General features: G+C 40.8%; 1 protein-coding gene across 1 annotated transcript in view; it reads right to left on the bottom strand.

The window, feature by feature from the left end:
• The window catches only part of PIGS (phosphatidylinositol glycan anchor biosynthesis class S), a gene marked incomplete in the record, with an annotated part of 953,935 nt that overhangs the window by 519,527 nt on the left and 407,074 nt on the right, over positions 1–27,334 (bottom strand). Inside the window, 1 exon segment of the mRNA XM_044054396.1 lies at positions 19,123–19,357. Within this exon segment, the coding sequence (XP_043910331.1) occupies positions 19,123–19,357 (235 nt within the window).

Here is a 27,334-nt window from a genome sequence, read left to right as displayed (position 1 = left end):
ACTGGCAGTTTAAGGCCCTAATGGCCAAAGTTGCAGAAGTGTATACCTTCTTATCCCATCTATCCAGGGCCTGGAATCTCTATCAGAGGGGGTAGGGTTTTTGGCAGTAGTAGCTATAATGCCTTTGGGTCCCTGTGAAATGGTCTCAGGATCTGCAGTAGGATTCTTAAAGAGGATCTTGTGAGAGTCAGGTACCCTGTAATGCCTGTCAGGTTTTCTGGGAGCCAGAAGTAAAGTGTTAGGGGCCAGGCTAGATTCCGAGAAGGCATCATCTACAATTTGCAGTACAGGAGGGATAGCTAAAGGCCTGTGTTGAGGTAGGAGTAAGAATTCCCTAAGCCTCTTTTTGGAGTCAGAGTAATCCTGGCTTTCCCAGCAGAAATAGTCTCCAAGAGTATGCAAGGTTTCACCAAAAGAGAAATCCTCTGGAGGGGAAGCAGGGGGAATGGAGTCATCTCCATCAGAATCCTCATAGGTAGATAAGGGCAACTCCTGGTCATCAGAGAAAACAGAAATTTCAGAATCCTGATCAGAAGAATCATAAGGAAAATCAGTCCTAGGTCTCTTAGAGGGAGAAGGGTGGCTTCCCTTGATTAGATTAATAAGGTCTTCAGTCATTCTTATTTATTTTTTAGGCATAGGGGCCTGACCATGCAGTTTGGGTGTCGGTTTTCCAGGCATGGAATGAGTTTTAGGCCTTGAAGAAGAAGATGGCATCGGTTTAATATGCAAGTCAGTAGGCCTGAATACATCCTCAGAAGCCAGTGCCTGCACAGCGGCTCCGGACCCATCCAAGGTAGAGACATCCGCAGGTTCCAGGAAGCATCTCATGGCATACCGGACTCCGAATGAGTCTCAGTAGAGGCCTGCAAATCTGAAGTAGCGGTTATCAGGGGCTGCGAAAGCACCTCTTTGAGTACAGGCAAACTGGTGACTAGCTTATGAGAAGCGTCATCGGCAGCTTTGGACCTATGCGGTCTGTCTCTGTCTTTATCTTTGCATTTTTTCGGAATGTCGGCAGCCGGGTGGCTTACTGAAGCCATTTCTGGATAATTGAACAGAGTACCAAAATATTTAGATGTGAAAATGAACCGACTACTAATAGTTTGAGGTTTGAATCAGGCACAAAACCGACAGTGAGGTACATTGTGGTCTGGGCCGAGGCAAGGAATGCAGTACGAATGAAAATCTTTATGAGGTATTTGCTTTCCACAAGAAATACAATTAACTTTTACTGACATCAGTTTAGAGCAAGAAAAAGTATCCCCAATGGGGTACTTAGCTTAGTCGAAGACTTCGGATCTGAAACTTGAAAACAAAAATTTCAGGAGAGGTCAACCGACACTCGCGAACTGCTTCTGCTTCGGGCACCGCACGGCAAGAAAGACTGATGTAATGGCGTCGGCTGCATGGTTTATACTCCTGACTACCTGATGTCATGGAAGATGAGACAGCAACCGATGCAGGACCCAAGACTTTGATAATCAGGCCAACTGAGGGATACCTGCAAGCAGATAACCCAAATGTGATGACTGCAACAGTGAAACATGAAGAACATCTACACCAATGCCACATCCACTGTGAATGCTACATGAGCATAGCAACTATGCTGCTGAACCCCCCCCCCCTCAAATAGGTTTGATCCTTTCATCCTGCAGGCTAAATCAACATGGAACATCTCTCTCTCAGGGCAGTGATACATTTCACAATACACAAAGACTTAACCAGACAAATTCTTTCCCCGAGAGCTGACGTGCATATCTTTCCAAGAATTACGGTCTACAGACCTGCATATTAGTCCAACACACATGGTCTGCAATGTGTACAGTGCACAATGTAAAACTGCAAAAAACATACATGTACATACATAACACTCTCTAATATGCAAATTATCCACTTTTGCGTAGGCACTACAGTTCCAGCCCTCAAAAACATGCACCAACAGCAGCTCAAACCCAAAGATACTGCCCACAGGGCATTTTTCATGAACACTGGGCCCAACTGGCTTACATATTTAACACTGTGCTCAACTGCTGTTTTTCTATATCTAGAAAAAATAAGGCAGTAGTGCAATTCCTTTTTAGATAGCTGTCAGCTACTCATGGATCCCCCCCACCTTCCTTTTACTCTACCTCAAATTTTCCATCCCTTCTACTTTCCTCCTCCTACTACAAAAAATTATACCCACAGTATATACTGAATATTTACCAGGGATATTGCATTTTAAGCCAGTTGTATAGCTTGCCTTACTGTTTTTAATTGTTTTTGGTTACAGCTGTATGGTTAGTTGTCTAGTAGTTGTGCTGATAGCTTTCTTGTAAAGCATTCTTAACTGTTCATCATAATGCATACATCCATCTGGAAGTGTTGAGCTTTATCTTCTGTCTACTGTATTCTCCCAGGCTTAGCCTGAAAATGGTCCATTGGGATCAGTGTTCTACTATGGCTAACAAACAAATATAAATAAATCGTACCTCTCAGCTGTCCTTGATTTTGTAGAATGTCCTGAATTTTGTCTCATATTTCTGCCCAATGTCCCTGGAAAATGTTTTGATTTTCTGGTAACTCACTGGGGATTATAAGTCAGTCAATAATGACAGTGTTGCATACTTATTGCACAGAAAATATTAACTTTTTAAAGAAATTAGAGTGACCATTTATAAATGGTCCCCAATTTTGGGCCTTTGCCCCACAACCCTCGTTATTTATGGATTTGTAGAAAATTGTTTTGATTTTATTAACACATTTATTAAATACATACCATTTAAACAATGACATGGGCAGACATATAGTTATAACCAAGAAAAGCTTTTATTTCATTAGTTTCATGCGCAATTCATTTTTTAAATGACTCATTTACTCAGATATTACATAAATTGCTCAAATCCTGCCTTCCCTTAAATTTCACTCCATCTCCTGAAGGATATTCTGCCTTACTACTGCCATAAATTCCGTTTGCATGTAATTAACTCCTCTTTTGTAAAGATTCCTGACAATAATTCTTTTATTGCCTTTACAGCATTCAGTACCTTAGTAATGAGTGATTTAGATTTTTATTTTCATTTTCTAGCAATTGTTTTTGGCAGCCAATAGCAACAAACTTGATAAGGCTTTATGATGCCCAAGTAATTTAAATCATACAGCCAAGCTCAAAAGAATAATTTCCTTAATTACACTAGTTTACTCCACCAACATTTCAAACAAAGTACCCTGTATGGAATTTCTAAAATCTGCCAACTTGTTACATTCTCAAAAATACGCATTCTCAATTACCACTCATCTCCAGCAAATCGCTATCTACCAGAGAAAAAAAAATCACTAAACTCTGCTTGGAGTATAAGAATAACTATTCCAAAATCCTTTGCTATATACAGTACTTGGGAGCCATACAGATGTCTTCCCATTTTTGCTTTATCTATCTTGTTTTTCTATTCTCGCTTCCCTATATTTTCTAAGCTCATCTTATTGATTTTTGTAGTCATCATACAGTAATTTTTATGCTCTACTAATTCTACCTTTTTTTTTTAACGGCAGTTTCTGCTCTACACTCAACAACAAAAAAATCATCAAAACAAGCGGTCACCAATCCCAAGATTCAAACTTCCTGGTAGAGCTCTGATTCAGGTCCTAAGTACTGTGCCCAGAAGAAAAAGGATCCCAGCCCTCTTAAACGAGGGTGTTCTGCTATTCTGTATCCAGCAGAGCCCCTAGAAAGAAACATTGCCTTCTTGGGGTTAAGTGGATCACTCAGAATAGCCACAGATAGTGGAAGTAGTTGTCTGTCACTTACAGGGCATCCTGGATCTCATTCAGGGATATAGTCATTTGGTCTTGACAAGTGTGCAAAAATAACATTTAAAGCAGGAAAACTGCAGCACCAGGAAAACATCAGTTTGGGACAAGAACGTGCTATAAAAAAAACTTGAGCAAGAGGGAGTGTATAAATATTTGGGAACTGATGAAGGATTAACAATAAAACATGAACAAATACGAATAAAACGTAGTAAGGAATATTTTAGAAGACTTAAATTAACTCTGAAAACAGCATTGGTATCTAGGAACAAAATCCAAGCTATAAACCAATTTGCTCTTCCTGTCCTAACTTACAGTTTTGGAGTGATTGACTGGCCCCAAAACGTGTTGGATAGATTAGATAGGAAAAAAAGGATGCTTCATGCTCACCAAATTTATAAAAATCATTGTATACCAAGATTATATATTCCCCATTCCGAATGAGGGATGGGCCTCCTTGAAACTGATTACATGTAAAGATCTACAATCGTGGGACTCCACACATCTGCTGACCTCGCAAGACCCAAATGTGGTGAAAGTTTTGAAACACGAGAATAAATCTAAGATGACTTCTCTGCTTAATTTAGCAGAAGCATATCGGCATCAAGCAGGAATGGAAATCAAACCAGAGGTAGCTAAAAAGTCAGGCAGCAACTGAATGTGCCAAAAAACAAAAGAAAGAATATAAGGTGAAGGACCAGATGAGAAGACAAGAAATGTGGAAAAAGCATAAATATAGTTGCAAGTATAGAAAACATCTGGAAGAACCTCTTGTTGATCAGGAGCAAACACAGGAATGGTTAAGGAGAGGCAAATTCAAACCAGGAGATAAAAGGCTAATATTGGCAGCCCAAGACAGTGGGCTACGTACACGCTGGTTTACAAAGTCCATTGAACATGTAGGAGAATCAGACAAATGTAGGTTTTGTAAAACCTAATTGGAAACAGTCGCACACCTCATTGCTGGTTGTAACATACTAATGGTAGAAGGACTGTATACCGAAAGGCATAATAATGTGGCAAGACTGTTGCACTGGGGTTTGGGCAGACATTATGGTATTGAAGTGGCTGAAAAAAGTACAGTTTTGTACCTACCATAAATGTAGATGTCCGATAGGCATGCATCTGCAGTCCTTACAAATGGGTTGTCCTGTCGTCAGGCAGCCCTTCGGTCGGCCGGATTCCAAAGTCTGGGTCTGGCCTCGGCTGGTGTCGCACTTCACCCGACGTCATAGCTGCAGTTCTTCGGGTATAAAGGCATCAGCCGACGCCATTTTCCTCAGTGTTTCTTGCCCCAGATGCCAGGTGCCCTCTAGGAAGGCTAAATTTGGATAAATGCAAATGGTTCCAAATAGTAGAGAGCAAACAAAAATAAGCATGTATGTACATATATACAAACAAATACACCATAATAGATTCCCCAGCTAGCTACAAGATGGGCAAATACCCTAGGAGTACCACAGAGGGGAAGGAGGGTGGGTAATCCTGACTGCAGATGCATGCCTATCGGACATCTACATTTATGGTAGGTACAAAACTGTACTATGTCCTTCAAGGATGCATCTGCAGTCCTTACAAATGGGTAGAATACCATAGCCAAAGTGGGGGAGGAGGAGAAAAAAGATTATGGTGTAGTTAAGATCCCTTGCAAAACAGCAGTGGCAAAACCTGCTCGGGATCTGGAGTATAAAGGTAAATTATAATGCTTGGCAAATGTATGCACGGAGCTCCAAGTAGCAGCCTCTAAAATGTCTTTGGTAGCCACTCCTCGTAAAAAAGCTGTGGTAGTGGCTGTAGCCCTTGTAGAGTGAGGCCTGATGTTTTCTGGAGATTTCTTCCCATGGTAGGAATAACAAAATCTAATGCAATTTCCTACTCACTTAGAGATTGTCTGTTTCGAAATTGCTTTTCCTTCCATTCCTGTTGCATATGCTACCAGTTGCTGGTCAGTTTTTCTATTGCTCTTGGTCCTGTCCAGGTAGTAACGCAATTGTCTATGTACATCCAAGGTATGCAACAGTCTTTCTCCCCTGTTCTGTGGGTTGGGGAAGAATGTAGGTAGGTGGATAGCTTGATTTCAAGATACCCTGGAGACCACCTTTGGCATAAAAGTAGGATTAGTTCTCATGGACACTCTATCTTGATGGAAGATCAGGAAGGGCTGTACTGCCATTAATGCCTGTAGCTCGGATACCCTTCTTGCTGAAGTGATTGCAAGCAGGAAAGCAGTTTTCCATGATAAGTACTGTAATTCTGCTGTTGCTGCTGGTTCGAAAGGAGGGAGTGTCAACTTTTCTAGCACAAAGTTCAAGTCCCATGCTGGCAATGGTGGTTTCCTAGGTGGTTTTACGTTTTTAATTCCTCTCAGAAACTGCCTGAGTAGAGGATGTGAGAAGACTGGAGGATCCAAGTTGTATTCTGCTGAAATAGCTGATGCATGAATCTTAATGGAAGAATAGGACAGGCCGTTGTGAAAGAGCTCTGCCAAGTATTCCAGGACGTTAGCTATGTTTACCAGTGCCACATTTTCTCCTTTTGCAGTACTCCAAATGAGATATCTTTTCCATTTTGCTGAATATTTTTTTTCTTGTTGAGGGTCTGCGAGCCTCCAAGATAATGTCTTTAACCCTTTGAGATAAATCTGGGTTATTTGGTCTTATGCAATGCTCCAGGCAGCCAGCTGCAGTGTTTTCAGGTTTGGATGTAGGGTTTTGAAGTTGTTCTGTGTTAACAGCAGGGGAACAAGCGGCAGAGGCCATATTTGTTCTCGAGACATGCTCCTCAGTAATGGGTACCAATGTTGCCTTGGCCAGTCTGGAGCTATCAGGATGATCCTTGGACGGTCTTCTTTGATCTTCAATAGCACCTTGTGCATCAAAGGAAGAGGTAGGAATGCATATGCTGTCAGGTTTTTCCAACTGAAGGATAGGGAGTCCACTTTCCAAGCAAGTGGGTGGTACGTCCTTGTGCAGAATTTTTTCAGTTGGTGGTTGTGTGGGGATGCAAATAAGTCTATTTCTGGTAGTCCCCATTTCCCTGTAATGGTTTTGAAGATGTCCGGATGCAGCATCCATTCGTGAGCATCCGTGGTAGTTCTGCTTAGGATGTCTGCTAGTATATTTTCTTTTCCTGGCACAAAAATTGCTTGTAACTGAATGTTGAAGGTCAGGGCCACATTCCAGAGGTCCATTGCCATCCGGCATAGAGGGTATGAATGTGTGCCTCCCTGTTTGTTGATGTACCACATAACTGTGGTGTTGTCCGTCCTTATCAGCAGTTGCCCCTGTTGAAGAAATGGTCTGAATGCCTGAATTGCCAGTTTTACTGCCAGCATTTCCTTTTGATTTATGTGTAGGCGCAGCTGGTCTTGAGTCCATAAGCCTTGTATGCACTTGTCCAGCATGTGTGCCCCCCAACCGAGGTCTGAGGCGTCTGTTGTGATGGCCTGGCTTGGCTGAGTGTTGTGGAAGGGCAGTCCCTTGTTTAATTGACAGGCCTGAGCCCACCATTGGAATTCTTGCTTCAGGCATGGAATTATTGGAATTTGGGTTTCTAGGCTGTGCTTGTGCTGAGACCATAAATTCCTTAGGTACCACTGTAACTTTCTCATATGTAGTCTGGCATTTGGAACCAATATTATGCAGGATGCCATGTAACAGAGAGCTTGCAGGACTTTTCTTGCTGTTAGCTGGTTCTGCTTTGTTAATGCCATGAAGTAGAGAGGGAGTTGCTCCTGTTTTTCTACTGTCAGGAATGCCATTTGTTTTGATGTGTCCAGATCTGCACCCAAGAAGGTTATCCTTTGGGATGGTATCAGCCTTGACTTTTTTATATTGACTGTGTATCCCAGGGCTTGCAGTAGATGAATGACCCTTTCCAAATCTTTTGTTAATTTGTTTTTGTTGTCCGCTTGTAACAGGCAGTTGTCCAGGTAAGGGTAAATTTGAATTCCCTGAAGCCTGCAATGAGCAATTACTGATGCCAGGCATTTCGTGAATACTCTGGGTGCAGTAGATAAGCCAAAGGGCAATGCTGAGAATTGATAATGCTCTGATCCTGCAAGAAATCTGAGGTATCTTCTGCAATTTGGTCGTATGGGGACGTTCAGGTATGCCTCCTTGAGATCTAGAGTTACCAGCCAAGACTCCTTGCCCAGCATGGGAAGAAGCTGCTGTAGGGTCAGCATTTTGAATTTTGGAACAATGAGGTATGTGTTTAAAGCGGACAGGTCGAGAATAGGTCTCCATTGGTTTTCTTTTCTTGGTACCAGGAAGAGTCTGGAGTAGAATCCTTGCCCTTGTTCCATAGATGGTACCCTTTCTACAGCTCTCATCCTTAGTAAGTGAGTTATTTGTTCTAGAGCTGCTGTCTTCTAATTTGGAGGTAGGTTTGGCATTCCTCTCTTCCTTGGTAGAGTATGGAAGTGGAACCTGTAACCTTGGTCTATTGTCTGTAAAATCCATTTGTCTCCTGTGATGTAATGCCAGTTTACTGAAAATAAGGCTAGCTTCCCGCCTAAGGGTGCTTCTAGTTGTTCCCTGGTAGGCGGTGCCAGAGCCAAGTCACTGTGATTGTCCTGTGGAAGTGGTGGTGGCTGGATCTGTGGCTGCACCTCGCTGGTTGTTATTTTGCCACTGACGTCCCCTGTAGGCAGCTCTGGATTGACCCCTGCCTCTTGAACGTCTATTCCTGCCTCTCGGAGCTCTGGAGGTGTCTGGAAAGGACCAATTCTTGGAAGGCCAGTTCCTGCTAAACCTTGGAGGCTGGACCTGCAAGAAATCCTTGACTGTCTGGACAGATTTTGCTTTGTCTTCCACCTTCTTCAGCACCTGCTGTGCAGGGGAGCCAAACAAATTGAGCTTATCCATGGGAGCATCTAGGAGCTTTGATTTAACATGGTCTGGTAAGGACTGCTCTTTTAACCATGCATGTCTTCTGATCACTGTGCCAGTCATGGGTGATCTAAAGGAAGCCTCCAGTGCATCATAGCCACATTTTAAGGAATGATTACTGACCTGCTGAATGTTATGTACCATTTCCTGTACAGATTTTTTATCTAATGGTTCATCAGAGGTTAGTTTTTTAGTTAACTGGTCTAACATAAATTCCTGATACTGAATCATATGGAATTGGCAGTTCAAGGCCCTAGCTGAAAGAGTAGCAGAAGTGTAAACTTTTTTACCCCATCTCTCTAAGGCCCTAGATTCCCTTTCAGAGGGGAGGGGGTTCTTGGCAGAGGTAGCTGCTACAGCCTTGGGTCCCTGGGAGATAGTTTCGGGATCTGCAAGAGGGGCCTTATACAAATGATAATGTGTGTCCGGAACCCTGTAGTACCTATCGGGCTTAGCCGGGGCCGGAGGTAGAGAATCAGGAGCAGTACAAGCATCATTAAATGCATCATCCACAACAGTAAGTACTGGAGGAATGGCTAAAGGCCTATGCTGTGGCAAATGCAAAAAGGTTCTAAGCCTTTTTCTAGAGTCTGAAAAATCCTGGCCCTGCCATTGAAATTGTTCCCTCATAGCATGCAAGGTTTCCCCAAAAGAAAATTCCTCAGGCGGAGAGGCAGAAGGAATGGACTCTTCTGCATCAGAGTCCTCATAAGGGGAAAAGGGGCCCTCTGGAGGGTTTGAATTATCTGAATCATCAGAGGGATCATCTGAAGAAACTGGCTCAGGGGGCTCTACTCTAGTCCTCTTCTCTGGAGGTGGGTGAGAGGCCCTGTCTGGATGCGGTTGGGATCCCCGGATCAAAGAAATGAGATCCTCTGCTAGACTAAGCATTTGTGAACTAGAGCTAGGCCTGTGAGAGGGGGTCTTAGCAGGCACAGTTTTGGTAGTTTTTGCTGCTTTAGCCCTGGCAAAGGCCTTAATCGACATGGATGCAGGAGGCCTAGCAGCCCCACGTGCAGGGGTGGATATATCCAAAGGGATAGTGTCAGATAAATCCTGTGAACCTGCAAGAGCAGGTGGGATTTCAGTAGCAGATTCAGCCAAGCTAGATGAGGCCTCAGTAAGAGGTAAGTTTTCGGCCGAAGGAAGAACCGTGGACTCGGTTTCAGCCGAAACAGAGACACTCGCGGTTGGCTTAACCGCGGTTTCGGCCGAAACCGCGGACCGCGAGTGTCGGTCCTTTTCCTTGCGCTTTTTAGAAATTTGTGTAGTCGGAGGATCCGACGGCATAATGTAAGCAAAAGCGGAGCCGAAAAACTCTTCAGCAAATTCCGACCGACGTCTAAGTGTCCGTCGGTTGAAAGAAGCACAGGCTAGACAAGCTGCTACGTCGTGGTCTGGGCCTAAGCAAGGTAAGCAGTAAGAGTGGAAATCTTTATGAGGTATTTGTTTCCCACAAGTTAAACAGTTATTCACTTTTTCTGACATCGGCTGAGGCAAGAAAGAGTCCCCAACGGAGTACTTAGCTTTTTAGAAGTCTTCGGTAGTAGTAATCTCTGGTTCTGACCGACCGGCACTTGCGAACAGCTTCTGCTTCGGGCGCCACGCGGCAAGAAAGACTGGGGAAAATGGCGTCGGCTGATGCCTTTATACCCGAAGAACTGCAGCTATGACGTCGGGTGAAGTGCGACACCAGCCGAGGCCAGACCCAGACTTTGGAATCCGGCCGACTGAAGGGCTGCCTGACGACAGGACAACCCATTTGTAAGGACTGCAGATGCATCCTTGAAGGACATCACTGGAAACATTAACCACAAAGCATCATAGAAAATGAAGTTTATATCACATGGGATCACCCATTACCAACAGTTCAAAAGATAGATGCTAGAAAACCAGCTACAGTGGTCCAAGAAAAGAAGACAAAAGAAGCATTGATCATTGAAATTGCTACACCCAGTGACTACACAGTGTCTTGCATAGAGAGAGAGAGAGAGAGAGAGAGAGAGACAAAGTCATAAAATACCAGGACCTGCAGACAGAAATGAGAGCAATGTGGATAAAAGATACCCAGACAGTTCCAATTGTAGTTGGAGCAACAGGTGTTATAAAAAAAGAATTTACAATTGTATTTAGATATGTTACCAATCCATGTAACCCTGTATGAACTGCAAGAGTCGTCATTACTGGGGACACTGCAAGTGCTGCGAAGAGCATTTTTGGCTGACATCAAAGATTGAAATAATACTAATTTCATGAACTTTAATCGTACTTTGACATAGGAATGGGGTCCATTCCTGTCATAGTATTAGAAACCCAAAAGATTTGGAGAAATTAAAAAAAAGGATACGCCCAATAGCTGTGGACATGCTTTGTCCTATGAAAAGCAAAAACGCTCTATACACCTTGGGGGCAGTAAAAAAGGGGGAAAAAGGAGACTTAGAAATGGTACCCTCTACTTAGAATCTTAGAAACTACCTGTTAACCCTTGCTAATAGAGATGTATAGACAGAGATCCTTTAGATCCAAGGTTATCATATAGACCCATGGAAGGAAGGAGGCCAGGCTCTCACAAAGACAGCACTTGGAATTCTGGGTTGCAAGATCTTGTTCAGTCTGAACAGATCCAAAAGGAGTCGTACAAATTCCTTCTTTTAGAAACTAGAAGTACTATGAAGTAGAACAATGTCACTTTCCCTTTCTAGAAACTTTTCTATGGTTCTCTAGGATAACAGGATTTGTATTTGTGGATAAATATGGTGTTCTCGGTCCTTGTAAGCAGGGTGAACACCTAGAAATTTTGGTTTCATCTGGAAATGTAACCTGCAATCATGTTTTATGATCTGCAGTACCCACCTATCTTGTGTAATGAACTTCCACCAATTCACAAAGAAAGACAGCCTGATGTCTATGCTTGAATGAGGTGGAAACAGCGGGGTAGGGGTAGGTGCAAGAAAAACAGAAAGTGAGGGTTTTGAGGAAAGGGAGATGGACAGCTTTCTTCAGTCATAGCTCAGAGTCCCACAAGACTTTCCTGTGTGGTCAGTTTCCCACTTTTTGTGAAGCTAAGCCACTCAATTTTTCAGATCCAAAGCTTCCATTTTTCTGCTAAATTTCCATGAAGTAAGAATACTCCAGGTAGTGTTGAAGTGGACTTTCACTAAGAAAATTATTTCTGTACTTTGGAACATAAAAACTCCAGAAGGAAGATGTATTCCTTCATTTTATAGATTTATTTCTCCACTTTGAACCCACATGCTGTCTATGTGTTAGTCAAAACAGTGAGTAAATAAAGTCACTATGGATGACAGTCTAAACTCTACAATGACTTTGTATTGCACTTTCTACACTTATATAACATGCTTTGCAGCCAATGGTTCATTCTATGAGGGTTGACAGATGAAGGAGTCTGCTTATGAATCAAGAGCTGTGGATCCTACAGCTAAGGCATCCTCTATTTTGACTCTGGTGTGTGCAGTATAACATCCAAGAATCTATCTTCCCAACATTGTCTTTGTTTACAAGAAAAATCTCTAAGAATGTTTTCTTACTCCTTCATTATAATGAAGAAGCATAAGACTGTAAAATAAACTACAGTTTGAAGAGTTGTTTTTAAGGTATAGGACTTCCTCTTGACAATACAAGTTAATTCACATGCATTTTGCAAGGATTTTCAGGTTTAGACAGGTTGTCATAACAATGCAGCTAGTCCACACCCTTTTGCAAGGAATAAGTCTAAATCTTGTGAATTTCTGGAAAAGCATCCCACATCTAAAATCATGCGACATCAGCTAATGTTTCTTTTCATGTTTTTAATAACTTTCTCGCTGAGACACACTGTCAGTGTACTGCCTTTGCACCAGTCACACCTTCAGTATATATATTAAACAATTCTTCATTATAATACATCTAAAGCTGAAATACTAAAATATTTTGCCTCATTTGACTGGCAGGCACTAGAACTGGGACATATATGATAGACAGGGAACTGGTCTCCCTTAGGAAAGGGAAAGCAAAAAAAAACAGATGGGCTTCTTCCCAGGGTCCTCAGAAGTTTGTCCAGTATGGTCTTCAACAGATAACTAGCCATAAGAGTGCTTGAGAACAGTACGGCAAAAAAAGTGTACTGCCTTTGCACTTTAACAGTAAGGAAAGCAAGTCTCTCAAGCTTAGTATTTTCCTACCAAAGGCATGAGTTGGCTACTTGCAGTGCAGTAGATCAGCATCATCTCCTTGCTGCCACAGATTTACTGCAATAAAAAGATCAAAAATGTTTAGCACCAAAGCAGTTTTAATTATAAAATCTATTAGTTATTTGTTTTCTTCTGAAAACCAGACTGCCCAGTTGGACCAGTATACATATTAAAAATGTCTTCATTATAATACATTTAAAGCTGAAATACTAAAATATTTTGCCTCATTTGACTGGCAGGCACTAGAACTGGGACAGATATGATAGACAGTGAACTGGTCATCCTTAGGAAAGGAAAAGCAAAAAAAAACAGATGGGCTTCTTCCTAGGGTCCTCAGACGTTTGTCCAGTATGGTCTTCAACAGATAACCGGCCATAAGAGTGCTTCAGAACAGTATGGCAAAAAAAGTATACCCTTGTACTGGGGAAGGGTGCAGGAAGAAATGTATGGCAAAAAAAGTATACCCTTGTACTGGGGAAGGGTGCAGGAAGAAATATAGTGAAATAGTCCCCTCAGTTTAAGTGAAATAGTCCCCTCAGTTTAAAACTGGTAGCAGAAAAAGGTCACAGAGTGACACTAGACAGTAAGAAAGCTGGTTTATTTCCTAAAGGACAACAGTCTCCAAGACCACTATTACAGGTTTAGAGTTTAGGAGGAGCTTCAATCAAACCTGATACAGTTTTCTAACCTGGTTACAGCAGAACTTGAACTGCTAGTAGACAGAGTCAGTCATAAATGCTTCTGACATACTCCTAAACAAGCAACCAACAGCAAAACTATAGGGGTTGGGAACATTATGTAGAGTAAAAATGGACTGCAGCTTTGGGAGGGACGTCAGAAATAAAGCAGGTGAATAGTGGAATACCACTGTCAGGAGTCATTGTTTCAGTACTGTTTATTTTAAACATATCTGAACAGAGAGAGATTGGGAGCAAGCTCTTTGCTGATAAAAGATAAAAAACAGGTGCAACAGTGAAGGATGGGGAAGAATCTAAGGAAGAACATGGAAAAGCTTATCAAATGGAAACAAAAAATAGCAGATTCACCTTAAACAAATGTAAAGTACTACAAATGGGCCACAGCACTGCCACTTGCAGCATTAGCTGAGGGGACTGTAACTAATGGTGAAACATTAGGAAAAGGAGGGTGGTGTTACACAAGAGCAGTACAAATTCCTGGTAGCACCAAAGAATGTTGCGGTATACCCTCAGGGATAAAATACAAAAATAAATGTAACAACGTTCTTGTTCCAACAGACTTTGACCAGACTACTTCTGGATGCCAAGCAAGGACATGAGCAAGAGGTTGCTATACATCAAGAAGGTAGCAGGTAGGAAAAGAAAGGCTATGATCAGAGTCTTCGAAAGCTGAAATGGTTCTCACTAGAAACATTAAGAAATCAGAAGGACAAGGTATGGGAGAACAAGATCACAATGGTGAGATATGAAGGGGTCATCAAGAGCAGGAATGATCAGCAGCTGCAAAGACAGCAAACAATAAGGACTAACGTCTTCCCAGAATTCCAAATGTACTTCATCACAATGACATTTCTGAAGCTAGACTATTGTATGGCTGACAGAATGGCGGGTATAGACAAGGATCCTACAGAAACATTTCAAAGGGAATGAGGCAGATGGAGGAAAAAATTAACAGGAAAGGGACATGTGCTGTCTCCTGTGATCAAACAAACACCACATGTAAGCATAGCACATTAACAAATTTGGCTGAAATAATGCCATACTTCACCATTTTCAATTAAATAAGGCATCACCACAGTCTCTATAGCACATGTGGATTCTACTGTGTATGAGCCAATGACAGCTACAAACCAGCAGCTTTCTTTTTGGGATGGAACAGTGGGGAGTGGAGGGAACCAGAATCATCACCAGATAAGATCTGTGAGAGTGCATGAGGGGAAAAGTGGCAGAAAAAGCAAAGGAGTAGTATGAAACATCAGTCCATGCATGGCATAGTTGTGAAACACAGTTAAATATCAATCTATAAACTTTTTCTTAAGAAACACTAACAGGAGATAACAGTTCATTACTCAAACAGCAGCAGCTAAAAGTGCAGATCTGGTAAATGCTGTACAAAACGTTGATAAAAACAGTGAAGTCAGACTTTTTTTCTCTTCATGGACATGGTTATTTCAAGTAAAGAAATCCAGACAGTAGAAAGGTTTGACATAGCCAAGAGTCCATTCTCACATTTATTGCTTCTCGAGAAGCTTAGAAGAAAACTGCTAGAGGAACTTAGCCTAGAAAGTTCATACCATCTCAGTTAGAGACACTGCTGGGTTCTGACAACTAGCAAGCAAATATCAGATGGTAAACTATATTGTTGAGATCCAGCTAATGACTCCTAAAAGTCAAGAGAGTAGTTTTAAAGAGCTATACATTATAAATCTGAAAGTTATGTTAAAAGTTGACTCCATTAAAAAAAAAAAAACTGCAAACGTAGATTTGAAAACATAATGAATCCTATTTGTTAACTAAGTACACCTACTACTGGACATGCGGTCCCTTCTCAGGGACAACCCAGGAGCAATGTTTGATTAGTGACTTTCTCAAGGTCACCTAGTAGGCAAATGAGGGCTGAGAGCATCAAACCCTGTACCACAGGAACTACAGCTTGCAATGTTAACCTCTTCTCCAACTGCCAGACATATCGGGTAAATTACAGATCAAAAGAGAAGGATGGACATTACCCATCATCCTAGACTCCCTGTTACATGGATGAGTAGTCTAGGCATCTTAGTGGCCACAGCAACCACTATGGAATCAAAAAGAGGACACCTGCTCCAATGTTTATCTTGGCAGTCTGCAGCAGTATGATCAGACTTCCTGTGGATGGGCTCAGCTATGGTGGGTTCCTTCCACACTTTGTTACAAACAATGTCTACCACTTTGAAGGGCAGAAATTACTTGCAGGCCACCTGGAAGACCTCTTCCTCCATAAAGGTGGTGTCTACAAACATCCGTCTCCTCATCTCTAATATTTCACGCATCCTCTGGAAGAGATCTGGGGGAACGTCTGTCAAGATTTGTATCCGGAGAAGAAGATTAAGAAGGAATTCAGCTGTTCCTTTTACATTTCCTCTTCTGGGGGGGGGGGTCCTCATATGAACTTCTTGGGAAGAAGGTACTCTGGATCTCAACAAAAAAGGCCTACAAGCCCCCTTGTCCCAAGGGAGTCGAGAGTGATGACTGACCCAAGGTCTCAGTCTCTTGTGTGCTTCTGAGTGAAATTGTTAATGCTGTTACTGTTAAGTGAAAAGGAGCACTGCTGGGTTCTTCTCAGTGCACTGTCAAATCAACTAAGACACTAGGGGCCCAAGCAGATGAAATTGCCAGTGCAGAAGACAGCACCAATACCTGTGTGCCGACTCAGACTGACTCAAAGCCAAGAAAGTGACCTTTGGTCTCAAGATGTCGAATGCTGAGCGCGCAGACACCGACAACAGCAGCACCATAGCAGTTGGTGTCATAGTCCGTGCTTAAGTCGCACCAGAGCATATGGAACCTAGTGCCATTTAGTATCAAAAACATAGGGAGCTGATGTCACTTTGGTCAAGGGTGGTAGTGCATACATGCCAGAGTCTGTTCTTGCCATAGCACTCAAAGCAGCAGTCTGTACAGTCTCCATCACTGCCAAGGCTGACGCTTGGCCCAGAGTAAGAGGAAGGGATTTCTGTGTCATTGGTCAAATTTCTCAGCCCGTGATAAGGACTGCAGAGCCAAAGAGGACACTATATCAAAGATGGCCTTGACTAACACCAACAATCTGCTCCCACTCAACAGGAGTAAGGCTCCAGAGGACCTGCGCATCAGTCTGGAGAGTAGTTTTTCAGAAGAGAAAATACCTGCTCTACTTCTCAACACCAAGTCTGTGTTGTAGGACTATTAGTGTTGAGGAGGGGAAAACAGTTTTGTCGGTGTGGCCATAGAACAGCTTTCCCTACTTTGCAAAGGATATGTGGTCTTGGGCCCTTTGGGAGGCATGAACAGGTAAACTCACTGATCTGGGAGGTGGATTGTTGGCCAGGATAAGTTCCTTCACTACAGGTTTGTTCCTTATGTAATAAAGGAGCTATTAAAACTGGACTACAATGGATTACGTTTATTAGGCACCATTAGAGATAGTCAAACTGGGATTACAAGGGAAGTATATCAAACTAAGGAGAGACAGGAAAAAAACTTTGTGATCTTTTGGGAACAATTGTGGTTGGACTCAGGTTGGGGAGCTTGACTGCAGATTCAGCAGACACAGCATCTGCCTAATGTATTAAGAATGTAAAAAAAAAATCATTACTGTTAACAGTAATGGATGGGTTTGATTAGGTACCAAGCCCTTGCCACTGTTGCCTTTCTTACTGGAAGTGAGAGGAGAATGCCTGGGATTAAAAGGTCTGGGAAGCAAGTACTGAGGTACAAGCTAAAATAGGGCAAGACTTCCAGTAATTTGTTTATGATATTAAAGTAAATACCTGGAAAACCATTGTTTATTACCACATTACACCATTAAATCAAAGGTTTAGGATTCTTGCTTGGAAGGGTTTACATAAATATTTTTTATTCTACAAACAGACAGACATATGTTTCCAAATACTGAATCTCTTTGTTGGAAAAGTAATGGAGATAATTTAGAACTGAAGAACACTAATATTTTATCATGTGCTGGTGAATAACTAAGATATACTTCTCATAATAAATGATTGGCAACAGAAGTGTAGCTTTTGCTAAGATGGCAATACTACTAGGATATAAAAAAATTGAGATCTATAACGACTTAGACAGCTATGAAATACAGAAATGGAAACCACGTGAAACACTCCAACACACTGTACATTATATAATTGCAATAATGGATTCTTTACATGAAAGTAGGATCACAATGCTTGAACTTTAGGGGACTGGGACAGGATTGAGTTGTTTGCAACAGTGCTTTATTTGTAACTCTTCAAGATTAAAGTTTACTGTAAGTGATATACACCCTCAACTGTTCCAACAATGATGTAACTGTTGTACTTAACAGATGCCAATAAAGAAGTTTAAAGGGAAAAACATTCAAAAGGGTACTTATCCCATGGAAGCTGCATGAAGTGTCAGGTATACATGCAAGTTGGCAACTGATAGCTTCTCAAGGCATTAAAAAATAGAAAATGGCAAGGGCTGATCCTCCTTGCTCTATCTTCTTAGCCATGCATCAACTTAGATTAAGAGAGATCACCAACTCTGTCCTGGAACCATCTTAAAAGTCAGATTGGAAAGTGGATTTCCACCTGCAGCCAATTCCCCTGAATAAGAAGTTAAGCTACAGAGTTTACTACGATAATTATCCTCCTTTCTGTGCTTAAATGCAGGTGGTCCTAAGCCAAAAAATGCCATCTTCTCATAGTTTCCCAGTAATTTAGTATTCATTTATTCTCACAGGTTCAGCCTCTAAACCCCCTTGGTATGAATTATTTTTTCCTGTCCTTATTATGAAAGGCAATGGCACTACCTCTAAGAAGAGAAATAATTTCCACCATCTGCAATGTTGATCCCAGCATAGTTGCTTTCTACCTTATTACTACAACTCACTCTCTCTCTGGTGTACCAGACTATAGCAATGCTTACCAGTTAACAAGAGTTATCCATGCCAGTCATTGATCTTGATAAGGAGTTGAACTGATGATAAACGTCAATACAGAAGCAGCTTAACAAAAATGCCAAAGGTTTCAGGATGCTTGTATCTGTCCCATCTCTCACAACATATATAACTCCGAGCCTGTGCTGACAGTCAGTCTTTATACCAATGGCCAGTCTGAGTAGCTTTACGGAAAGTTGTCTGGTTACTTGACCCTTCCTTACCCACAAGTCCCTTGATGACCCCTGCCAGTATCAGACAGATTCCAATTGTGCAAACATGAGCTAAGGAGTGTGAAAAGCTGAAAGTTTGTGAAGCACTCTAAAGAAATAGCTTTAATATTTGCTAAAATACCAATAAGCTTCAAGAAGATGGCTTAAGACATTTTCTTTTTTTTTTTTTTTGGACCATCATGAAGCTCTGATGAATTCTAACAATTCATGTTATGCACTATGGTGTTAACGGATGGCCACATCTCTGCAATATACAATATAAACAGGATGACAGACTTACCACACACCAATTTGCTTTGAAATGCAACCTGAAACTTGTTTCATTATACAAAGTTTTAGGCACAGCCACCATACAAGAATACCTCAGAAGTACAGCAAAACTCTTACCCAAGCTGGATTTGAAAGCTCTCATACTGTCTGCAAAGGTTTCTTTACTAAACTGTCCTGCAGAAATTCGGTCTAACAAAGCTGCATGTAGATCATCATTGGAAAATGACATTACTTGTACAATCTCTTCTACTCTTGGCATCCAATTGGACATGGCCTCCTCAAATCTCTTAGATTTATCCAGCACTGAATGCAGGACTGCAGTCCTGTGTTTTCCAATGTAAACACCGATGTCCTGTGAACACATTAAGCCATAAGAAAAAAGAAAACTGTTACAAAATATTGTGCTGATAGGTTCTCCATTTTCACATTTACTATAACATGCATTAAAGTCAGAGATAAGCCCCACTTTGTTTTTCTCCTGGATGCAGGAAACCTTGAGGTGAAACTACCACCCCCCCCAAAAAAATAATATATATATATATATATATATATATACACACACACACACACACACACACACACACACACACATACACACACACACATAGCCTAGACCCATCAATGCATTAGCAAACCTACTTCATACATTCTGAAGGCCACAGACTGCTGTGAACAATCACGGATGCTGCTGCATAACACTCATCCATGTGCCTGCAGGTAGCAATGCAGCAGCAAAAGAGAAAAACATTTATTAATGCATTGAGCCTCTACTCAGCACAGAGAGATGCATACTAACTCATTCAAACCTACAGCGCTTTGTATACTTCCAGTTAACATCATTAGCTCCTTATGACGTCCAGACTTTTCTTGGGCCTGACTTTTTAACTCAGTGACTTACTAGCTTATAATAGGCAGAAATACAAAGGGCAAAGATTTCTTAATAAAATGACACCAAGGTGGTTAATCTAGGATGTCCTGTAGTTGAAAAGGCTTGATTACATTATGCTTTTTAAGTTGATTTTTCAAAAACATGTTCTGGAATGCAAGGATGTTTGCAGGCTGTAAGAGGTGAAACATTCCACATCACATAGGTAGTAATGAGCTAAAGTAGCATGCAATGCAAACTCACAGTGAATAAGTAGTCAAATCCAACCAGAAAATGTAATAGGAAGAGAGGACATTTTTAAGATGGGTTACAATTAAATTGTGTAAACAAAAAAAAAACTGTAGAACAGCTCGAGAAAAAAAAAAACATGATGCCTTAGAGACATTAGATAAAGGAAGTGTGTTTTCAAGAAAATATCAGAGATTAAAAATGTTTTATTTATTTTATATTTGTTTACCAAGAGAATTCAAGTGGCCAAGAAGCCCATTTTCAGTGGCGGCCCGGGGAGAAAAGCTCCATCTAGATACAAACAGTAGGCTTAAAAACAATACACATAAAAATCTTGAGTAGACATCAGTAGCATGAATATATCCGTTATCAATACTTTAAATTACTAACTCAACTGAAATAAAATCTGAGTAAAAACAATATGCATAAAAATTGAGGAGAGAACAGTAAAATAGCTGTTGTACATTAATTTACATTACAAACAAGTGGGTATTACATACAGATATTTGTAAAAGTAGTATTTGGTACAGTGCCAATGTAGACTTTGGAAATTTGAGCGTATTCCACACAGCAACCTGTGAGATAATGTTACAGTAGAAAAATTGGTGATCAGTACATTTTGGGGTGAGCTTGAACTAGGACAAAATAGAAGGTTTAGCATTCAGAGTAGGAGATATGGTTGCTGTGTCACAGCAGAGGAGGAGGTTACAGCACGGGTGTCTGTTATGATAGCAGAGAGTATATGTGGACTAAGGTGTAGTATTTGCTTTGATAGGAGGTTATCCTGGATCTGTACAAGTACATTCCCAAGAGCTGCCTAAGTGGGACCGAAGAAGGTGTTTAAAATTAAGCTTACTGTCTAAGATCCTAATATCCAGAGGAAGGGTATTCCATATTTTATCAAAAGAACTGGAGTAGAGGGGGTTAATGCATGCAGAATAACGTTTTGGAGAAGGAATAAGGTTTAAGAGGGCATGATTAGAATGAGCCATGTAATGCTTGACTGACAATGGCTAGAAACGTTATTCTGCATGTATTGTTTCCACAATTCAGAAAAAAAATACAAATGTACTATGATGATGATGCTGTCATAATACATGACATATTTGTCTACATGCAGTTCATAGCTGTCAGCTTTGCTGACAAAGCCAAAAATAATGGGGAAGGGGACAAGAACCTAAAATCAGCAGTTTTTATTATTACTCTAACTTACTTAAAATAATATATCAAAAGGTTTTGCATCAACATGCATTTTGTGAATACATACAAAACTCTAATGTCTGGCATTATTAACTGACAGCAATCTTCAGCAATTTACCAGAAAATCAAAAGTGTTATGAGGGACAAAGCAAAAATATCAGGCAAAAATCAGGGATAGTTCAGAGTTATGTTGCAGTTTTTTGTATCAGTTGCTCATACATTTTGAAATGCATCACTTATTCATGCATTTTTAAAATTCCAGAGATATAGCCAGGACTAAAAGATGTGCCAAGTGAGGAGCAGACTTTCCAGCAAGTGTCAAATATTTCAATACAATAATAGGCTCAAGTAAAAGTGCAGGTCGTCCTGTCAACAGTAATTTAAGTAAATCAATTTTAGATACAAAATCTACAGTCTGAAAAGTCAACTCTGTGGAAAAGGGGGACAAAACCCTGACTATGCTCCAGACTCTAAATCAATTAGCAACTTGGGTACTTCAGGTACTAATGATGTAGGACAGGAGTGAGCAGCAGAAACCAGCTCATGCTGGCCCGAACTACTGGCACTTTCCAGAGAGACAGATGTGCACAGTATCCAACCTAAGCTACAGGATCATGTAAGTGGCTCTACCACGACATATCATGGTAGCCTTCAAACAGTGCATGTAATCCATGCTCTCATGGGAAGGTGTAGCATATCCAGATTTCAGCCACCAGGGGAGGGATTAGGTCCAGAAAAACAGTAATGCTCCTCATAGTTACCTAAATGACTACTTTGCATGGTTCCCTAGTTGGTGATGAGAAATGAAACAGCATGATCACAAAGGCAGCAACTAGATGGTTGGAAGGATTTGGGGGAGGGAGGGCTAGAAAAAAACACAAATCTGTTGTATGAAACAGTACTTCATTGATTAAAGTATTAAATGCATTTTGAAGGGCAGGAGGCAAAGTCCTCACAGGCAACTGATCCCATCCTCTACATCTCCTTCCCACTGCAGTTAAAAACTTATGGACTGGTATACTTTGAGAGTGGAGGAGACTTCTCCAAGGAACCAGCTGCCCGTATCACAATTAAGTTAAATGAAGCATACACACATATAAGCTACACCTATGCCAAAAACAGCCTATTCATGTTTATATACTGTGATATAATCTAGAGAGATAATATGGGTATTCTGATGCCCAAAGACATTTAAAAGATTTTGCATAAAGGTGATGCACAACTGTATATACAACACTTTGCATGCAATCTAATTTTGCAAAACAGTTTTGAACTCAAGCATCTTTTTTTTAATAGAAATTTGTATAAAAATTATGTGCAACTGGCATTCAGACGAGTGTAGAAAACAATCTAATTCAGCAAGGGTGTTCTAAACCCAAGCAACATTGAAGGAACTCTTTCTCACTATCCCAATCCCTTCAGTTTGTAAAAAAAAAAATTAAATAAAAACAAAAAAATGTTGATTCCTGTTCCTCTTTGCAGTTAAGTGCTCAGTCTTTTCTTCCAGGCCACAAACTTCAGTGGCCATAAACTTGCACAGTAAAGTACATAAAAAAGTTAGTGTATAAAAGCAGTACTTTATCCACTTCAATTATTATACAGCTAAAGTGCTTCCCCAACCAAGCATCTTCCACCTTTCCCATTTTACTCAAGTCATTATCTGTCCAAATATCTGCAGCAGAGGATGCATTTTCAAATCTATCAACTTTCACTTGGAAAAAAAAGTGTCCTCCTTTTCTGCTCTCACCTGTGGCTGGCTACAAGAATTACTGCATATAAGCCATTTAGAAATATAAAGCTGATTTAAGTTTTTTTCACTAACTCTTCCAGTGATATTTAGCAATCCTGTGCTGCTCTTAGGTTGTAGCTTTTAACAGTATTCTGCTGTGTTTTGTGAACTTTTCTCAGGGTTTAGTTCACAGAATCATTCATACTGCCTACCTTGACCTAGCCAAGGCATTTGACAAAATACCCCACTCGTGCACTGTTGACAAACTCAAGAAGTTAGGTTCAAACTCATATGTCACCCGGTGGATACCCAACTGGCTCACAGACAGGATCCAGGAAGTTAGAACTGGGAAGTCCACCTTTACAAAGAGGCAAGTCACAAGTGGAGTCCCTCTAGGATCAGTCCTTGGACCACTCCTTTTTGGCATTTACTTCTCAGACGTCAAGGCCAATGTCAGTGGTTTTGCAGATGATTGCAAATTAGGAGCAGTCATTGAACCTCACACTGACACAAATGGACTCCAGGAGGGGCTGACACAGACACACAACTGGTGTCAGAGCCATGGACTACAACTAAATGCCAGGAAATACATAATGGTATCCTTTAGGAAGTCATCCATCCACAGTAACTATCATATTGACAACACACCCCTTAGAGTCGACCCAGTAGTCAGGGACATAGGATCACACACACACAGTAATCTAGTCTTTGACCATCATGTGTCTACAGTGGTGAGGAAATCATTCTGTGCTGCACAACTTATAAACAAAGGTATGGCATCCAAGTCCAATGAAGTTATTGTTCCACTGTATTTGGCATTCATCAGACCTATCATTGACTATGATAACCTGGCATATCCAACAATTGGAATGTCCACAGAGGTTTCTCATTAAAAGAATACAGGGCATACGTAAAATGTCCTATGCAGACTGCCTCAAGGCTCTATTCCTGTATTCTGTCTCCTACAGGCTCTTGTGGGGAGATCTATGCCTGGCATACAGGGCATTGTCAGACCCCATTCTGATGGATCTCCTGCATATCCACAAAACAAACAGCACCATAATTAGCTATTCTAAAGAATTAAACCTTGCCTGTGATATAAATAGGACCTGCTGGAAAGGGAGGTATGTATCCCAGAGACTTCCTCGTCTATGGAACAAGCTCCACATCCATGTGAAGCAGAGTTCCTCCCTAACCCAATTCAAGTGCAACTTAGACAATTGGATGGGAAACCATAAATTCACCCCTGGTTTGGCACCTATGTCTCTAATGGACACATGTAACCTGTAAATGGTTCATCTCCCAGGCCCATGACTTACCAAGGGTATCAGAATTTGTCAGATTTGGGATGCATGGTTAGGCTTAAAAACGCCCTTGTGGTCATTAGCTTAGTAAATACCTATGAAGGTTTCCTTACTTGTCTTTGTTTCTGTTCTGATTCAGTCTCCCATTTTTTGTCTCCCATCCACCCATCCAATTGTTGCTGTCTTCTTAAAAGGTGGTTGTAGATCAGAATGCAAGTGAAGTGTGCTGTATCTTTAAGAAGCATGTCAAGGCTGTACATGCACGTATAAATTCCAGACACGTGCACTCCCTAGTGCCATTTTGTAAGAGCAGCCAGAGTGAGAGCATGCATGATCGCAGTTGTTAGTCTGTATATGTTACTTAAGTTAAAGTCAGTAAGCTTCTATAGTGATGTTGTTTGTATAAAATAAAGCTTCTTGAACAGAACCCATGAAGATACTGTGTCCAAAGTAGGAGAGCGACATGGTGTCAGAACCAGGATAGAAGAAAATAAGATCCAGAGCAATGAGGTTGCACAGCCAGCAGTGAAGGTAAAACTAAGAAATTAGCACAAAAAGAGCCAGAAAAGAATCAAAGGTACTGAGAAGTAACATGAACTGTTTATTTGGTAGAAGAGACAAAGCGGGGCATTACAAGGGCACAAACTGCATTACTGAGCAAGAGGAAGGCACGTAAAGCTTGTTGGCTAAAAAGAAATGTTTAAAATAAAGGTATTTGATGAAACAATTAACAGTAAAAAATGAGCAGGTTTAAAGATAAAATGAGCATGTTTAAAGTAAAACAAGTGTGTTTAAAGCAAAACTGGGCATGCTTAGAGTAAAACAAGCACATGAAAAGGGCTTAAACTAACAAAACGAATATAATAAAGGCAAAAAGGGCAAATTAAGCAAAAATAAAGCAAGGCGACTGCATGTGTTTTGGCAAAGTGCTATATTTTGGCATAACTACAACTTTGTATCGTATCAAGGGTTTAACTACAGTTAATAGAAGTATCTCAGTGTGTAAAAGTGCTTACAGTGTGTGATTATTACTAAGCATGTATTTCAAAGAGTTTATTGTGTGCAAAGTGCAACTATTTCATGAAATACAGTCAAAGTATAGCCATTTCAAAAAAGTCTTATGCTGGGTGTGTCAATTCGCAAAGTGCCGCCATTACAGAGAGTTTCTTGCACTGTAAAGAGCTGCCTAACAAGGTACCACCATTTTGGGGACATTTCAGTGTGCTGTATGCAGTTTACTACTACTTTGAAATGTTACTGAGTTTTGGGCCAAAAAGGTCCAGTTTATTCACATTGTGTAATCATTTGATATGTTTCTTAAACTAAGAGGTGATTTATTGCAAAACGATATTACAAGAGTATTACAATGCCTGAGTTTATTTCACTCGCATCGTAAAGTTGTTTGAGATGTTTCTTAAAATGATAAATGACTTAAGCATTTTTCAAGAGTGTTAAGGCACCCAAGAGATTTATTTCACAAAGTCCAGTTATTCAAAGGTACTACGAGTTTGTCCATTGACATTATTTCAAAAAACCCAAATGGTATAAATTCAGAAGCATAAAGGCCTTGAACACAGTTACAAATACTGGCATAAGTTTCTGATGTATGTACATGATGCATGAGTGTATCTGTGCTTATCTGCAAAACCCTTCACTGGTTATGTGTAAATATGGCAGACAGATTTCAAACCCCCCCACCACTTATATTTGATGAGAATATTGCAGAGAATTGGAGGATATTTGAGCAAGAGTATGATATTTTTATACAAGCAGCTTATGCAGATAGAAATGCACACACCAGCGCATTTATTTTGCTAAACCTAACTGGGTCAAAGGCCATAGAAAGAGAGCATTCATTTGTGCGTGCACCTGCAGTATATGAAGGAAAAGGTGAAAACTGCCATATTGTTGTACACGCTGAATCAAGAGAAGACCCAGAGTGTTTGAAGTGCAAGTTCAGAGAAATGTGCAACCCCCAGACAAACATTACATTAGACAAACATTTGACTTGCATGAAAGATCAGAAACCAGGGGAAACATTTGCAGCTTATATAAGTGACCTGAGAAACAAAGCTAAAATGTGTCAGTTTGGTGACTTAAAAGATGAGCTGATAAAAGACAGGCTTATATGTGGTATTAATAGTGCTGCTGTAGGAAAGATTTTACTTTGTGACAGTTATTTAATGTTGAGCAAAGCCATAGAGATTTGTCAAATCCATGAAGCGACAGAAAGACACGAGTATGCTTGCGAATGACACGAGCATGGTTTCAGTTAGCTTCAGAGCAAATGTAGCTAGTATGAAACACATGGTAAACAGAAGTAGGCCTAAGAACATGGCAGCCACAACCCCTGCTGGTTCACCAAGGAACCCACGTAGGTTGCCAGTAAGTTCTAAGAAGGGAGAAAGCTCCAGCTCAGTGCAGTACAAGCATGAATCAGCACAACCCATGTCTAGTTTTATTGTTAACTGTCGCAATTGTGGTGCAAATCATGAATCCAAAATAGAGAAGTGCTTAGCATTTGGTCAGCAATGCTACAAGTGTAAGAAATGAACCACTTCCAAAAGTTTTGTAAATCAAGTAAAGCCTCACACAGTTGTAAAGAAAGGTCATACAAAGAAGCAAGTTGATCAAGTAGAGCCAAAACAGACAGCTTGATGAAAGAGTTGATGCAGTGAATTTATTAAAAAGAACCAAAGTATTTGGTACTGTCCGGATTAATGGAAAATCCACAGAGCTTAAAGTAGACACTAGTTCAAAAGTGTAATGTTATATCAGCAGACACATTTTCTAAAGTGAGAACCAACGAACAACTCAGTGTAGCCAGTTGTGCGAGACTTGCTGCTTATGGAGGTGAAGAAATTCAAACCGAAGGTTCAGTGATGCTTTCATGTTATTTGGCCAAGAACTTTTGCAACTTGTTATTCTATGTAGTCTAAAGACCAGTGCAATCTTTATTGGGTCTCAAAGATACTATAAGAA

The sequence above is a fragment of the Protopterus annectens genome, chromosome 13.part0, assembly GCF_019279795.1.
Source record: "Protopterus annectens isolate FY-2018-M chromosome 13.part0, PAN1.0, whole genome shotgun sequence".
Taxonomy (NCBI): Eukaryota; Metazoa; Chordata; order Ceratodontiformes; family Protopteridae; genus Protopterus; species Protopterus annectens.
This window is presented reverse-complemented; position numbering and strand designations above follow the sequence as displayed.